At 41.3% G+C, this 16,011-nt stretch overlaps 1 protein-coding gene and 1 long non-coding RNA gene across 2 annotated transcripts in view; one reads left to right on the top strand and one right to left on the bottom strand.

The window, feature by feature from the left end:
- Positions 1–16,011, top strand: part of LOC310995007 (protein NLRC3-like) — a gene marked incomplete at its 3' end in the record, with an annotated part of 34,180 nt that overhangs the window by 7,661 nt on the left and 10,508 nt on the right. The window contains exons 6-7 of the mRNA XM_083983937.1: positions 957–1,130; positions 2,261–2,434. Coding sequence (XP_083840063.1) covers positions 957–1,130; positions 2,261–2,434 — 348 coding nt within the window. The remainder of the gene's footprint in view (positions 1–956; positions 1,131–2,260; positions 2,435–16,011) is intronic.
- On the bottom strand, positions 11,284–12,225 carry LOC310994834. Its single transcript, XR_014595807.1, has 3 exons — positions 11,899–12,225; positions 11,421–11,495; positions 11,284–11,329 (listed from the first exon to the last, which is right to left on the bottom strand). It is a non-coding gene; the product is annotated as an uncharacterized lncRNA (long non-coding RNA).

The following is a 16,011-nucleotide window of genomic DNA, read 5'->3' as shown; positions in this document are numbered from 1 at the left end:
ATCAATATAATTATTGATCAGTGGATCAGATCAGTAGTTTAGTCAAATTCAGATAAACCCGGTTTTCATTGATTCTCATTCTTCTTAGTTTGACTTTAAACAACGACAGGTCAGTTGTGTCTTTTTCTGGAGCTGTTGTCAAAGCTGTGAGCTCCAACATGGAGATTCTTCAGTTAGTTGTGATCGTTGCTGCTCAGTGAATAAAAACACGTCTTCAGTGTTTTTTGTTGAGTTTATTTTGACTTTTTGGTTCGATTCAAACCTGATGAAACAAGTGAAAGCAGCTCCACTGATCTTCCACCTCAGTGTGTCCAGCTGTCCCCAGTCTCCCAGTGAATCCAGTAGCATGTGAGCAGCACACATCAGGGCAAAGGGAGAAATCCATCAGTCTGTAGTTGTCATTTATTCTCATTCTGCTGCTCCTCTCACACACCGTGCACACACAGGTGTATGACTGACTTACTATGGTGGTTATATACTTTATTTTTCTAATGTATTTCTAATGGGCCCATGTACAATATTACACACAGGCTAAATGTTGCCATGTGATGCGTTGTAGCAGAGTTAGCTTCAAGCTAATGTCCATCTGCAGTTACCATGACGCTCTGAGTCTCTGACCTTCTCCTGACTCAGTAACAGGTGTTTAGGTTGTTGCTTTTACAAAGATCATGAATGTTGTTGTAGCTCAGGACTGAAATCTAGTGATATCATTGGATGTTGTTGTTGAATAGAATTAAAGAAGAGGAAGCCTCAGAGCTCCTTCAGGAGGAAATAGACTCTATTTAAAAAGGGCCCAGCCAATCAGGTGCAGGACCGAGCCATGGGGATCATCCCTGTGACAGAAGATGAGCTGAACCATCCCATCATCATGTCCCACCATCACATGCACCAACTGTATTTTCACTATTTACATCAGATTTTGATTTGAACAGATTTGATGTTTTCTCTAATCACAGACTGTGGAACTGTGGACTCTCAGAGACTCACTGTGAAATTGTGGCCTCAGCTCTGAAGTCCGACCCCTCCCACCTGAGAGAACTCGACCTGAGCTACAACAACCTGCAGGGTTCAGGAGTGAAGGTTCTGTGTGCTGGACTGGAGAGTCCAAACTGTAGACTGGAGACTCTGAGGTCAGTTTGTCTGTTGTAGTTCAGTTTGTCTGTATTCAGGTCAAATGTTTGAAGTTTCACTTGTTCATTGTGTGGCAGGAGCAGGTGTGAGTGTGTGTTTGTGCGTGCGTGTGTATGTGTAGTAAGTGTTGTCAACAACACCACCTGGGATTTGAACCCAGGAAATAGCCATACAAAGCCTACATGTTTGTTTAATTACACAAGGGTCAGAGGACGTGGTTTCAAAGAAATATACTTTTTTTTATTAACAAATTGTTTAAAATGAATTTAAAACTAAAACACAATTGACAAATAGTGCAAGTAGTGATCAACATGCAAAGGTATGACCAAGGGAGGAATCGAACCCACAAGCTCATGGTCAGTAGACCTTTAGGATTATCAGCCCAGTGATCTAAACACTTGACTACAGTTGCATTCAATGAGAGGCAAAAGAAACCCCTTCATAAGAGGCTCACTGACTTCTGCTTAAAAAAAGAAAAGAAAAGTGTAGATAGAAAGAGGTAAAGTTTCTCACTGCCATGAATTATAGAATAGCAGAAAGTTTATTTTTATCTTTAAAGTAACATCCAATCAATGAGTCTCTTGGTCATCAGCCCAGTGATCTAACCACTTGACTACCATTGCATTCAATGACAGAAAGGTGAAAGAAACCCCCGTATAAGAGGCTCACTGACTTCTGCTTAAAGAAAGAGTGTAAATGAGCCAGATCAAGTGGTATTAGTTTAAGTTCAAAAATATGAGGGGCCGTACAAGCCATAATTCATTCTTCCACTCTCACACACATACATTCTCCTTACACATACATATATTTTCACTCACACATACAGTACATACATTCTCCTTACACATACATATATTTTCACTCTCACACATACATTCTCCTTTCACATAGATATATTTTCACTCTCACACACATACATTCTCCTTACACATACACATATTTTCACTCACACATACATATATTTTCACTCTCATATTTATACATTTTCATACTAGAAGTAATATATGTATGTAAAACGAAAATGTATGTATGTGAGAGTGAAAATATATGTATGTGTAAGGAGAATGTATGTATGTGTGTGTATCTATCTGATTACTGATTTGATCTACATCTGTTATTCTTTATTCAGATTGAAGAACTGCAGTTTGTCAGAGATCAGCTGTTCTTCTCTGGGCTCAGCTCTGAAGTCCAACCCCTCCCACCTGAGACACCTGGACCTGAGCTGGAACGACCTGCAGGATTCAGGAGTGAAGTATCTGAGTGGTTTTCTGGAGAGTCCAGACTGTAGACTGGAGACTCTGGGGTCAGTTCACTGACTGTTACTGTTTTAGATCTTAGATCTTTGATCCATAACTGAACCTGATTGATCTTCACTCAGAACTTGAATCATTGACTTTGATGTGATGAATGAAGGACGTTTGAAATAGTTGTTGTCTCATGTTTCCACTTGTTCTTCTCTCACACTGACAATAACTCTTCACTTTCAGATCATTTCACTCAGTCTGATCAATAATGTCTGTTCACTTGACTTCATTTTGTTCACAGAGATGATTTGAATCTGATCTTAAAGTCAGAGTGTTTGACTAAATAAAGACTGACTTGTCTGAAGTAGGGATGTGGAGATTCACCGATTCATATCGGTGGTCCGATACAAACGTTTGCGATGCGACTGCACCGGTGGATTCAGGGTACATCGGATATAATTTATGGTTGAATTTGCGATGCATCTCTTCTAGCTGTCTACATCGGTGAATTCCATGGTTAAATCGATCGTGCACCATCGCGGAAGCCGCGTGCAGCCTCCTGCCCCTGACAGGTAGCAGCAGCAGCAGCTGTAGTCAGAGCCGCCAAGAAAAGTAAACAGTCCGATCTGAAGCATTGGAGCGACGGGTCAATACTCGGCCATTACCGGCTGTAACTAGTAGGAGGGCTGTTGTAGTGAGCTGGGAAGCGGTGGTAGCCCCGGATGCTAACCGCTACTTAGCGGTTAGCATCCGGGACAGCTAACAGGGCTAGTAGCCCTCCTACTCTGCTGCACGGAGCTTCACCTGAGCTCTGTCACTGGCTGGAGAGGAAACACAGACTCTCCACCCAGAAATGTGTCGTGCACATCACAACATCTGTGACTTGTCTCTTTCATGTTGTGTTGTGAAGCACTTTGTAAACTTGTGTTTTTAAAGGTGCTATAAATAAAGTTATTATTATTAAAACATAGCAAAAGACCAAAATGCAGACTTACCACCACACAGGACTAGAAGCCCATAGGTGATGATTAAGCTGGATTTCATTTGTATAAGTCTAGCATTTATTTTTGAGCAAAAAACTCTACACTATACCTTTCAAATATGAGTTGTTTGGCCCATAAAAATTAACCAAATATAGGCTACATCCCTCAAATTGATACAGAGAGTAAAGCAGAATAGTGGTATTGAGGTAAGAAACCTGATGTGGGCTAAGAAACTCTCGTATCACAACTGTATAGAACTGGATACATCATATCGAATCGTATCGTATTGTTAATGTATCGTATCGGTGGCAGCGTATCGAGATGTGTATCAATCGGCCTCAGTGGTGGAGATATACATCCCTAGTCTGAAGCCATCACATCAGATGTGAGTGGGGGGGGGTGGGGTTTGTCAACAGGTGTGTGTTCAGTTGAATGTGTGTAGTTTTAGTTTCCTGAGACCAGGACCAAGAAAGACCTTAGTCCTGGATCAGGACTGGACCTTTAGACTTTGATCCAGTTCAGTCCTGAATCACAGCATTGGAGTCAGTGTTTAGTCAGTGATCTGTCTGATCAGATATTGATTCTATATTGACAGACTGTCCTGAGGTCAGCAGCAATGATCAATCAGTTTTGACCTGAAGAGGTGAATGAATGTTGTTCTTCTTTTATTCTTTATTCAGATTGGAGGAGTGCAGTTTGTCAGAGATCAGCTGTTCTTCTCTGGTCTCAGCTCTGAAGTCCAAACGCTCCCACCTGAGACACCTGGACCTGAGCTACAACAACCTGAAGGATTCAGACCTGAAGGATCTGCGTGATCTCCAGAAGAGTCCAGACTGTAGACTGGAGACTCTGAGGTCAGTCAAGTCTGTAGCTGTTTCCCTCCAGATCAATCAACTCATGAAGGAAAAGTGTTTCTGGGCAGTTTAACTGGTTTCTGGAGGGGTTTTTTTCAACACCTTAGATCTACAACAAGTCATTTAGACATATAGACATAGACATATAGACAGGATGCCATAGCTGAAGGTCTAAATGTTCCAGCATCAGGTGAAGGTGTTAGGATGAAACCAGGAAGTAGGAGCCAGACGTCCTGTTGCATCTATCACTCATATCAGATTGACTAAATCCATGTTGTTGATGAAGACACAGCAATACAGTGTGAAAAGGTGTGAAGGTGGTTCCACCCCCTCTCACTACACAATGTTACAGGAAACGGCTTCACTCTCACTACAGGCCAATGTCCACTCACTCAACTACTGACTAACAACAACTGACACATCTGGTCTGAACAGGACTGAAGTGGCTGCTGCATCACTGACTCAGCAGTCTGTCGTTCATCACCTCTCCTCTGTCTGTATGTCTGTAGGTGGTATTGAGACCATAGCTTGAACATCAGATCCTGTCAGATGAACCAGAGGAAGTGGAGGAGACTCCAGCGCTGCAGTCTGAACTGATCTGAGAACAGCTCCACTGTCACACACAGAGTCCAGTCCACCATCGTTCCTGTGTGTCCTCTGGACCTGACAGAACATCATCAGTGTCTGAGGGACCTCAATTCAGACAAATCTCCATGTTAGTGAACGGGAGTCAAAATTTTATTTCGTGATCTGAATGAATTGTGTCATGATAAAAAATCTCTGACCTCTACCTGTTTAAAACATTACGTTTCATGCCAAGAAATCAGCAGTTTGTTGTAAAACTGTTTTAAAATAAAATTCCAGACAGACGACAGGTGGCGTAGGTGACGTCACACACCACACGCTGCCACCTACAGGACATCAGGCTGTCTGGAAAAACAAGAATAAAATCTATCACGACACTTATGATTGTAAATGATTTCAAAGTTTTATCATTCAAGTTTTATTTTATTTTTTCAAGCGCTTTGCAAGAGTAATAAACGATGATATAAACAGCTGCAGATTAATTTTCTGTCAATAAATCTATGAATTATTTGTTGAGTATAGGTCAGGTTACTATGAGGTCAGATTCATTGGCACGGAAGCTGCAAAAAAATAATGTTAATGACTTCTGGAAAGAAATAAAAACTATTAACAATTGCAAAACATCTCTTCCATCTAATATAGATGGTGTGAGTGGTCTTGATGAAATTGCACAGCTATGGCGGAAACAATATATTGAACTGTTAAACTGTGTAAAGAGTAATCTGTTTGTAGTTGATAATGTAGAGTTTAATGATGATGTTATTGTCACTTCTGATGAGGTACATGAAGCAATACTGAAGTTAAGAGATAATAAGGCCTGTGGTCTCCATAATATTACAGCTGAACATATGAAATTCGCCAGTAAGAAACTGTGCCCTCTGGTGGCTATGTGCTATACAGGTTTTTTTGTTCATGGAGTGTCACCTAATTCTATGATTTCTGTTGTGCTAGTGCCAGTTATTAAAGATAAAGTGGGGAAGCTGAACAGCTCAGATAATTACAGGCCAATAGCTCTGGCCAGTGTCATGTCCAAGGTACTGGAGACAGTTCTACTGAGTAGACTTGAGAGATACATCATGTCTACAGACAACCAGTTTGGTTTGAAACAAAAGCATGGCACTGATCTATGTATTTTTGCACTAAAGGAAATCTTAGAGAAATATAAAAGGCATAATTCTACCATGTTCTTGTGCTTCATCGATGCTTCTAAAGCATTCGACCGTGCTAATCATGTGAAATTATTTTTGAAATTGTCTAAAAGTGGGGTCCCTGGATTTTTAATTAGAATCCTGGTCTACTGGTACTCACATCAGACAATGCGAGTGAGATGGGGGAATGTAACATCTGATCCCTTCCATGTGACCAATGGTGTCCGCCAGGGCGGAATCCTGTCTCCCTTTCTTTTTAATGTGTACATGAATGATTTGTCTCTGATGTTGAATACATGTGGTACAGGTTGTAGAGTTGGTGACCTACTAATTAATCACTTTATGTATGCAGACGACCTGGTCATCTTCAGCCCTCACAGTGCTGGTCTCCAACAGCTATTGAGAACGTACACACAGTACGGTGCTGACTTTGACATAAAGTACAATGCTGGTAAGAGTAAAGTTATGATTGTTAGAAGCAGAGAAGACAGACAGTCAACCTTCCCTGACTTCCATCTCTCTGGCTCTGCACTGTGTGCAGCGAGATTAAGTATCTGGGGCATATTATTGTTAATGACTTGTCCGATGATAAAGATATGTACAGGCAGCGTCGTAAGCTCTATGCACAAGCAAACATGCTGTGTCGTAAGTTTAGCATGTGCTCTGTATCTGTAAAAATTGCATTGTTTAAAGCATATTGCACACCTTTGTACACAGCCCACCTGTGGTGCCGCTACAAACAAGGTAGTATAAGAAAGCTCACAGTGGCTTATAATGACAGCATGAGGCTACTGTTGAGAGCCCCAAGAAGCTCCAGTGCAAGCCATATGTTTGTTAGTGTCGGGGTACCAACCTGCTCTGCTGCTCTGCGCAATCTGATGCACAGATTTATGTGTAGGGCGTCAGAATCAGAGAATGAACTTATTAAAGTGTTGGTTAATCCTGTACGCAGTTCTGTAAGATTTTCGTCCAGACTGTGGAACCATTTTAGAACATGTTTGTATACAAGCCTACACTGAATAGTGGGGAAGGCTCTGTACTTTGTATTTTGTGTTTTTTTTATTCTGTCTTTGTTTTATTATCTTATTGTGCTTTTATGGCGATATGGATCCCCTTGGGTTTGAAATAAAGAAATGAATGAATGAATGAATATAATAAATATCAATTCTTTCTTATATAAAATAAAAAGGTTGAGACACTGCACAACAGAAGAAATGTCACATTTACCTTTTTTATTTAAAAAATCTTTGACATTCCAGTGTTTCTGTTTTCCATTTTCTAACAAAAGAGGGTGGTGAGATGACACTCCAGATTGTCAACCATTTTTCTGAACCTCAACAACACATGTGGTCAGATCACAAACATCTTCTCCATTCAAACAGATGGGTTCAACACTTCAAAAAAGAAAAATAAAAGACCAGAAAAAGGCATTTGTTAGCAGATGTGATAGTGATTGTATGCATATACAAGACTGATGGGAGGGGAGGATTCACCGTGTGTCACAGTTTCACATCACTCTGCCAAATTCTTCAAATTGTAAAAGAAAAAGAAGAAAACAACGAGCTGCAGTGTGGCAGTCGTCCGTCAGTGCTCCTGGCTGAGATCTGTAAACGGCCTCACTGTTTGCAGATTATAATTCATTGGTTATTCCTAACAGTAGACCATAATTTTTCACAAAACTGAGAAGATGCCGAAGCCGATGAAGTTGTTTGGAGTCGGTGGTGGGAATGACAAAACATAAAACACAGGACAAATCTGATAGTTTCTACTGCAGCTGCTCTTAAAAACACACCGACGTCCTCGCCCGCTCGCTCGCTGCTCTTTGAAAAGGCTGCCGAGACTTTTATTTACAATTAGGTCCAATGTCTGTCTGGGAAACGCACCTCTGTGGGTTTGAGCCGTAAACGACCGAAGGAAAGAGCCACACCAGAACAAACATCATCATATTCTACAAAACTGCACGTTGGCCCAAAATGTACAATCAGACCTGGGTCAGAATCCTCTCAGCGATCTGGTCTAAGACCGAACCAGAACTCATGTGTCGCAATGTAAAGGCTAGAATCTGGCAGACCGGGTCCATTTCTGCCCACCAAGAGGAAGAGGAAGAAGAAGTTCTTATCAGGGTCTCGTTCCTTTTACCCCGTTAAAATAAAGTAGTTGCATATTGATGCTTTTATCTCACTGCTCGACTGCAGAGTCGGAGGAAACGAGAAGTGGAAACAGAAAACATCCCGGAGTTGGTGACATTCATAATTAGATGAATCACATATAGAACGATCATCAGTCCAGTCTCAAAGGATTCTGAGTGTTTGATTCATGCCCAATTTTCCTATCTTTCTTTGTGCTGGAAAAAAACCCAATTAGGGAAGGAAAGTTACAGGGAAGAGGGAAAACGACGGGAAAGAAAAAGAAAAGGGGAAATAAAAGGGGAAATGGGAGAAAGAATGGAGATTATTTTTGTGTTTAAGCAAAAGTTGAAGTAAAAGGGAAAAAGGAAAGTAAGTGCAGGCAAAAAGACAGGAGAAATGAAAAAAGGATGGGAAAGGGGGAAAGAAAACATAAAGAAAGAGGAAAGGAAAAATTAAAATTCATGAAAAGTTTCTTCTTTGTGTTGACGCACTCCACACTTGTAGTGAAGTTAAGTTGTGGGAAAAGGGAAAGTGAGGGCAAACAAAAAGAAAAGGAAAAGGGAATGAGAGAAGGGAAAAGAGAGAGGAAGGGGGAAAGGTAATAAAAAGGGGAAGGGGAAAAGGAATATAAAAGGGAAAAGGGAAAACGAAAAAGGAAAAGCAAACGAAAGGGAATGGGACAGGAAGGGAAACAGGGGAAAAAACAAACAGACAATTCATATTTTCCAAAGTGCATTATCGGACAAACTGATTCATCCAGGTGTGTCTGACCATTGTGACTCAGACACACCTGGATGAATCAGTTTGTCCAATAATGTAAGACAGGAAACAAAGGAGCAGCATTAAGTTCAGGAAGTAGTGCAGCTGTGCATAGAGCCCATTAGAGGGCAGAGCAGGACAAGAAATGAAAGACACACAGTGCTTTGTCTCCGCTGCCGTCTTGGAATTCAAAGTTTCAGTGCATATCAATCTGAGAGCAGCGGTGTAAACAAGAGGCATGTTAACACAAACCAAGAGAGAAAGACAAAGAGGTAAAGAGAGAGACTGGTGGAAAAATGTCCTATCAAGATTGTTCAGGCAAGATTTGAGCTCACAAGCTTGGAGTTGGCAAATGAACGGCTTCACCACTGAGCTACAAAGAGCCAAGGATGAGCTGAGTTTTACACTGTCATGAATACTGTCAGCATTCACACTAATAAAGATCTGAAGAACATTCACACTAATAAAGATCTGAAGAACATTCAAGGTGCGTTCCGATCGACCTGAAGTTCCCTGCGCAGTGGACTGCACAGGGTGTTCCGCCATGTTCAGTGTGGTTCCAAACCGCAGGGAGCAGTTTGAAGGGAACTGTGAACTGTGCAGGGAAGGAGTGAACAACGGTTCCTCACTTCGCCCAGTTCACCGGATGTTGACAACCGATATTACCCATCAGCCATTGCGGTCCATTTACGTGCGTTACGTAAATTGGCAGGGCTAATGGTTATCTGTCTAACTTTAATAACTCAGTGACTCAATAAACGCTCCATGAAAAAATATTTTTTCCGGCGAATATCTGAGTTCCAACATGACTGAGCTAACTGGAGTAGTTTCATGTCGTGTCCGACAACGGGAGGGTTTTAACAGCTGACGTCCTGTTAGCTTAGCTGCGTTAGCTTAGCTACCGCCGTTAGCTTTCCTGTCAGCTGAGCCACTGATGCTTTCTACACACCCTGATGCCCCCAAACTGAATAAATACCACGCATTGTAACACAAAACTGCTTTGCTTGTGCACACAGAAATAGTAATGTTTCTTAAATCATTTCAGATCTGTCTAAACGGTGATAGTGGCGTGAAACATTTTGAAACTTAAAAACTTTATTTTTGAACTCGACTCGAAACAGCTGTGACGTTGCAGGGTGTTCCGATTGGTGTAATATCGGTTAAATGAAGTTTACTACGGCAGATTCCCTGTGCAGGGAGTAGGGAGTAGGGGGCTCTGTCCAAGTAAACTGTGGATCGGAACGCAGCTTCACACTAATAAAGATCTGAAGAACATTCACACTAATAAAACAGCATAGAGATTTGAATAACAGAATGTACATTCACACTAGCAAATGGACAAACTGATTAATCCAGATATCAGACACATCTGGATTAATCAGTTAGTTTGTCCAATGTAAGACAGGAAACAAAGGAGCAGCATTAAGTTCAGGAAGTAGTGCAGCTGTGCATAGAGCCCATTCTACCTGGTGAACAACACACGTGATTTCCTTTCCTTTGGAAGAGGGAGGAGCCAGAGGTTCTGACGGCATTTTAGACGGGAGAGAGCAGAAGAGACTGAGGGTGAGTGTTAACAAAATATTCCTCTTCTCATTATTTGTATTAATAGTAGTAGTATTATTATTGTTTATGTGTCAGAGTGTGTGAATCAGTTTGTCCCTGTGGAGTCAGACATCGTCTGTCTGTCTCATTCTCGTCAGCACATTGTCTCAGTATCACCTCGACACAACTTCTTCAACTTTGGCACAAACATCGACTTGAACTCAAGAATGAACTGATGAGACTTTAGTGGTCAAAGGTCATAGGTCATGGTGACCGAATAAATATGGATTTCATTTGAAAGTAGTGTGAGTGTCAAACGCAAAGGAGGAACAAATTAGTTTGTCCTTGAAATTGTCCTTGAGTTTGTCCTTGGTGAACAGACTTGTTTCTTGATTATTTGTGTGTGTGTGTGTGTGTTACTTCTCAGTCGGTGTTGGTGTTTTCCTAACTGAAGTCCTGAAGAGGAGTGTTAATATGGAGGAAGAGGGGAACAAAGCAGCGTCTCCAGGATCCATCTGTCCCCCTTTAACGTCACCAGTGGCAGAACCACCAGAGCCACCACCAGAGGGGACTGAGAGGTACCTCACAGACGCACAACTTTTGGTCAATCTGTTCTGTTGGTTAAGGGTAGTAACATCTGGAATAACGTACCGTGCACAATAAGGGAAAGCACCACTTACAACACTTTTAAGGTCCACCTCAAAAACTGTCTTTAAACAAACCAACTCTGTAACCAGAGGCGATTTTAGAGTCTGCTGGGGCCCTAAGCAAAAATCCCCAGGGGGGCCTCCAACCAGTGTTTATCACCATAATTTTATAAATAATCGAACACCAACAAAAAATGTATGAAATTGAAACTTTTTTTATTCCAAATGTCCAGTTATGGTGTAAGCTGGTGATATGTCATCTTCATGATGGGCAGGTGTTGCTGTCTCACTGGAGGTGTACGTTCAACTGATATGACAAAAAAACAAAAGACAGTTTTACTTTAATTGATAACATATGCCATGCCCTCTAAAGATTCTTTATGACAATACACACTTACAGTTTTCACTGTCAGCACTGGGAGGAAGCACTTTGTCCTTCTGATTTGCTGCTGTCAGAAACCTAAATAATAATCCTGAGGAGAGATAAGAGAGTGATTTTTAAATGTTTTCCTTGGGCATAGCTTTCATAGCACCAATAGATTACACTTTCATATTATTATAATAATAATAATAGGCTACTCACTTCAATACTGTAACATAACTTTACTATGTCACCCTGCTAGCTAGCAAGTTAATAGTGTTGTTACTTGCTGCCAAGGAGGTCAGCAGATAACGTTAAGTTAACCTTGCTCTTTTTTTTTTTTTTGTCACTTAACGACCGTAACCGAGTGGAGCACCAGAACCGCACGCACCGAGTCCCTCAGTCCAGTGCAGTCCCACTCGCTAACTGGTCACCACTGGTCTGAAGCTAACATTAGACTATTAGCATTTGTTCAACAGTTATTTACTGTTCACGTTACACTCTGCTCCACTTACCACCACTGTCTTGCATTCATTTTTACTTCAGCCTCTTTTTTCTTCACGTCTTGCTCCCAGGTGGACTCTTCTTTTTCCCTCGGCTTCATTAGAAACTCCCAGTGATAAGGTGCATCATACAGGTTGACGTTAGATGGGATCAGGTCCAGAGAATGACATGGGGCCCCGTTAGGGGGGTTTCCTACTGAGATGTCATTGCAAATCGACGCTATACGACGATACGGGGAGGGGGGTGCGGTCACTGCGGGTAGCGCATTTTGAGATATTTCTGTCGATAAAACTGCCCTCAGGCCCCGACCCTCGGGGGCCCCCTAATGGCTCGGGGCCCCAAGCAGTTGCCTGCCTTGCCAGTTCACAAGCGGCGCCTCTGTCTGTAACCATGACTAGGCGGGACTTTCGCAGAGCCTGGCTGTCATTTGGCTGTCATGTTATTGTTGTGCAGTGCACACCTACGTATGTATGCGTGCACTGCTCTTGCCTTGTTTTTTTGTGTGGGCATTCGTTTGGTTTTCTTGTTATTGTGCAGTGCATGCCTACACGTATGTATGCATGCACTGCATTTGTCTTATTTTTCTATACTGCAATTTATCTCTGTAAGTATGTGTGTGAATGGCACTTATACACCTGCTGCTACTGTTGTCTCCAATGTCTTGGTGCGGGCCATCACATTCTGGATCCATCCATTTAGACTTGCACTTTATCTATTTAAACTTGCACTTTAAAAACTGGCACTTTATACCTGGCTCTTTATAGATCTCATGTTGACATGCACTTCATGTTTATGTATGAATGTTTATCACTGTATAATGTTTTGTGTTTTCTCTGTCTGTTTGTTATTACCTGCCAAGGGACTGCGGATGCAAACTAGCAGGCTGCTAACTCCGACGCCTTTACATAATTTATGTGTATTGTCCCTTATAAATAAATAAATAAATAAATAAATAAATAAATAAATAAATAAATAAATAAATAACGGTGACTGGTCCAAAGATAATCCTCTAAACTTCAGTCCTGGACCTGGACCCTCAGAGTCACAGTAAGAGACCTGCTACAAACCTCTGAACCTCCAAACTGTCTCTGCAACAGAAGTTAGTTTAATGTGTTGAGCTGCTGCCATTGCTGTCACTGGAACAGGAAATAACTTTCTGTCCGTTTGTGTGTGCGTAAGTAAGTAAATAAACTTTGTTTCTATAGCATTTTTCACAGAACGGGTCCACAAAATACTTCACATTAAAATAAAAATCCCAAACCAAAATACATAGTATAAAACAAAGAAACATAGTTAAAAACAGGTACATAAAAATAAAAATCCCAAACCAAAATACATAGTATAAAACAAAGAAACATAGTTAAAAACAGGTACATAAAAATAAGAACATAAAAACATAAAACCGGTTCTCCTGCTTCTGTGTGTCGACCACAGAAGGAGGAGCAACCGAAAAGTAAACAGGATCATTTTACAGCCTGACCGTTGAACTTCAGTGTGTAGCTACAGTCAGTGACAATCAGTCCTTCACTACAGTGTGCGGTGCTGGAAGCTGATGTCACTGTAGACTTCCCACAATGCCTCTGTCATCAGAGAACTGATAGCTGAATTGAATTGAATTGAAATCTTTATTGTCCACTGCCGTGGAAATTCATCTTTGGCCTCATACAAGATAAAAACAGACATGGTGGTCATTCATAATAGGATACACAAAAACACACAAGACACAGGACACACTAGAGCTTCCCGCACCTTTCCCGTCTGTTAAGAAGCATAAAAGGATCCAGGTGAATAAATAAATAAATGCTTGATGTTAGTTAGGATGTTAGTTAGTTAGTTAGTTAGTTAGTTAGTTAGTTAGTTAGTAGAAGTAGTAAGATAGATAGATAGATAGATAGATAGATAGATAGATAGATAGATAGATAGATAGATAGATAGATAGATAGATAGATAGATAGATAGATAGATAGATATACTTTATTGATCCCAAGCTGGGAAATTACAGTGCAGCAGCAGCATTACAGAGACACACAGTGACGATAACAACATATAGTATAAGAATATAAAGAATAAGAATATAAAGAACAAACTATACATAATAAAATAGCAAAATATAAAGAACAAACTATACATAATAAATAGAAATAGCAAATAAAATAAAATGTTTACAAAAGTATATACAACAACAATTGGCAGCGTTGACTTTAGAAAATGTGCAATGTTATACACATTGCACATTTTCACTGTGTGTACAAAAATAAAGTGCGTAGTGACTGTAAGTTATGACCAGAGTTTTTCAGCTGTTATTATACAGTGTGATGGCATGTGGCAGGAAAGATTTCCTGTATCTGTCCCTTCGACAGCGGAGCTGGAGCAGCCTGTGTGAGAAGGTGCTCCGCTGTCTGACCACTGTGTGATGGAGAGGGTGCTGCTCATTGTCCATGATGGAGAACAGTTTATTCAGTGTCCTCCTCTCCACAACAGTCTCAAAGGACTTCAGCCTGAGACCCAGTACAGAGCCAGCCTTCTTGACGATCTTATCAAGTCTGTTAGTGTCGCTGGCTCTGATGCTGCTGCCCCAACACACAGCAGCAAAGAAGATGGTGCTGGCAACAACAGACTGGTAGAAGATCTCCAACATCTTGCTGCACACGTTGAAGGATCTCAGCTTCCTCAGGAAGTAGAGTCTGCTCATCCCCTTCTTGTACACAGCCTCGGTGTTAGATTTCCAGTCCAGTCTGTTGTCAATCACCACTCCAAGGTATTTGTAGTCCTCCACCTCCTCCACCACCTCCCCTCTGATCCATAGTGGCTGTGAAGGCGTCTTCTTCCTCCTGAAGTCGATAACCATCTCCCTGGTCTTGTTGATGTTCAACCTCAGGTGATTCGGTTCGGACCACTCTACAAAGTTGTCTATCAGTGTCCTGTACTCCCCCTATATTTATTATCCCCCTGGAGGGAAATGTGTCATGTACAAAATGAGATATGAATAAAAGCATGTTTGTGTTGTTGCAGAGGTCAGAACCACCGACTGAGAGCAGAGTCTCCAGGATCCACCTGTCCGTCTATGAAGAGTGACCAGTCCAATGAACATCCTCCAGACTTCAGTCCTGAACCTGGACCCTCAGAGTCACGGTAAGAGACGGTTTGTACTGTAAACTGAGCTGAAGATGATTCAGTCATTAGACTCGTGTGAAGGAAACAGAGAGAAACCAGGAACCAGATCCATCAGACTCTGTGTACGATCCCCACGTCTGAGCAGTGCTTAATTTGTCCATGTGTAGGTCGGGGGGAGGGGTCTGGTGTATTTTGTGTATTTTGAGCCACAAGCAATCGCATCAAGTTGGGCAAGAAGTCAAACAAAGAAACACGAGAGAATCTGGCCAATTTTCAAAATTATAACAAGAAAAAAATACAAGCACGGCAGCAGAAGTCACGAAATGTAAACATTGTAATAACTCCTGTGACATAGCATCTGCAATATACCCGCTATGGCGGTCTGAGAAATAACTGATCACATATAACACATTTGATTGACAGAGGAGGTCCTGGATCCAATCAGTGAGGCAAGGCAAGGCAAGGCAATTTTATTGGTATAGCCCGTTTTTACAAACAGTATGTCTCAAAGGGCTTTACAGCCCATCATAACAACATCCTCTGTCCTTAGACCCTCACATCCACTGAGTTAAAATTCCATGGAAAACCCTTTTAACAGGAAAAACCAAGAGAAACCTCAGGGTGAGCAACAGAGGAGGGACAGACGTGCAATAGATGTTGTTACAGACAAGAAAACAGTTTATAACAGAGAATGTTATCACTTTTATGCTGACGACACTGTCATTTATTGTTGTGCGTCCTCTGTTGTGCATGCATTTGAGCTGTTACAGTCTGCTTTTAATGTTGTACAGGCCCGACTACAAAGTCTCAAACTGGTTTTAAACACCAGCAAATCAAAAATAATGGTTTTCTCAAAAGCTACCTACTCAACTGAAAATTTACCCTCTGTAATAACTGCTCAAGGAAACCCATTCGAGGTTGTTACTAAGTATAAATACTTAGGTTTCCTTCTAGATACGGAGCTTTCGTTTAAATTGCACATTGAAAACCTGGTTAAAAAAACTCAGGCT

This window comes from Trachurus trachurus, assembly GCF_905171665.1.
Source record: "Trachurus trachurus genome assembly, chromosome: 12".
Classification (NCBI taxonomy): Eukaryota; Metazoa; Chordata; class Actinopteri; order Carangiformes; family Carangidae; genus Trachurus; species Trachurus trachurus.
The sequence above is the reverse complement of the archived record's forward strand: the minus strand, read 5'-3'. Positions and strand labels throughout refer to the sequence as shown.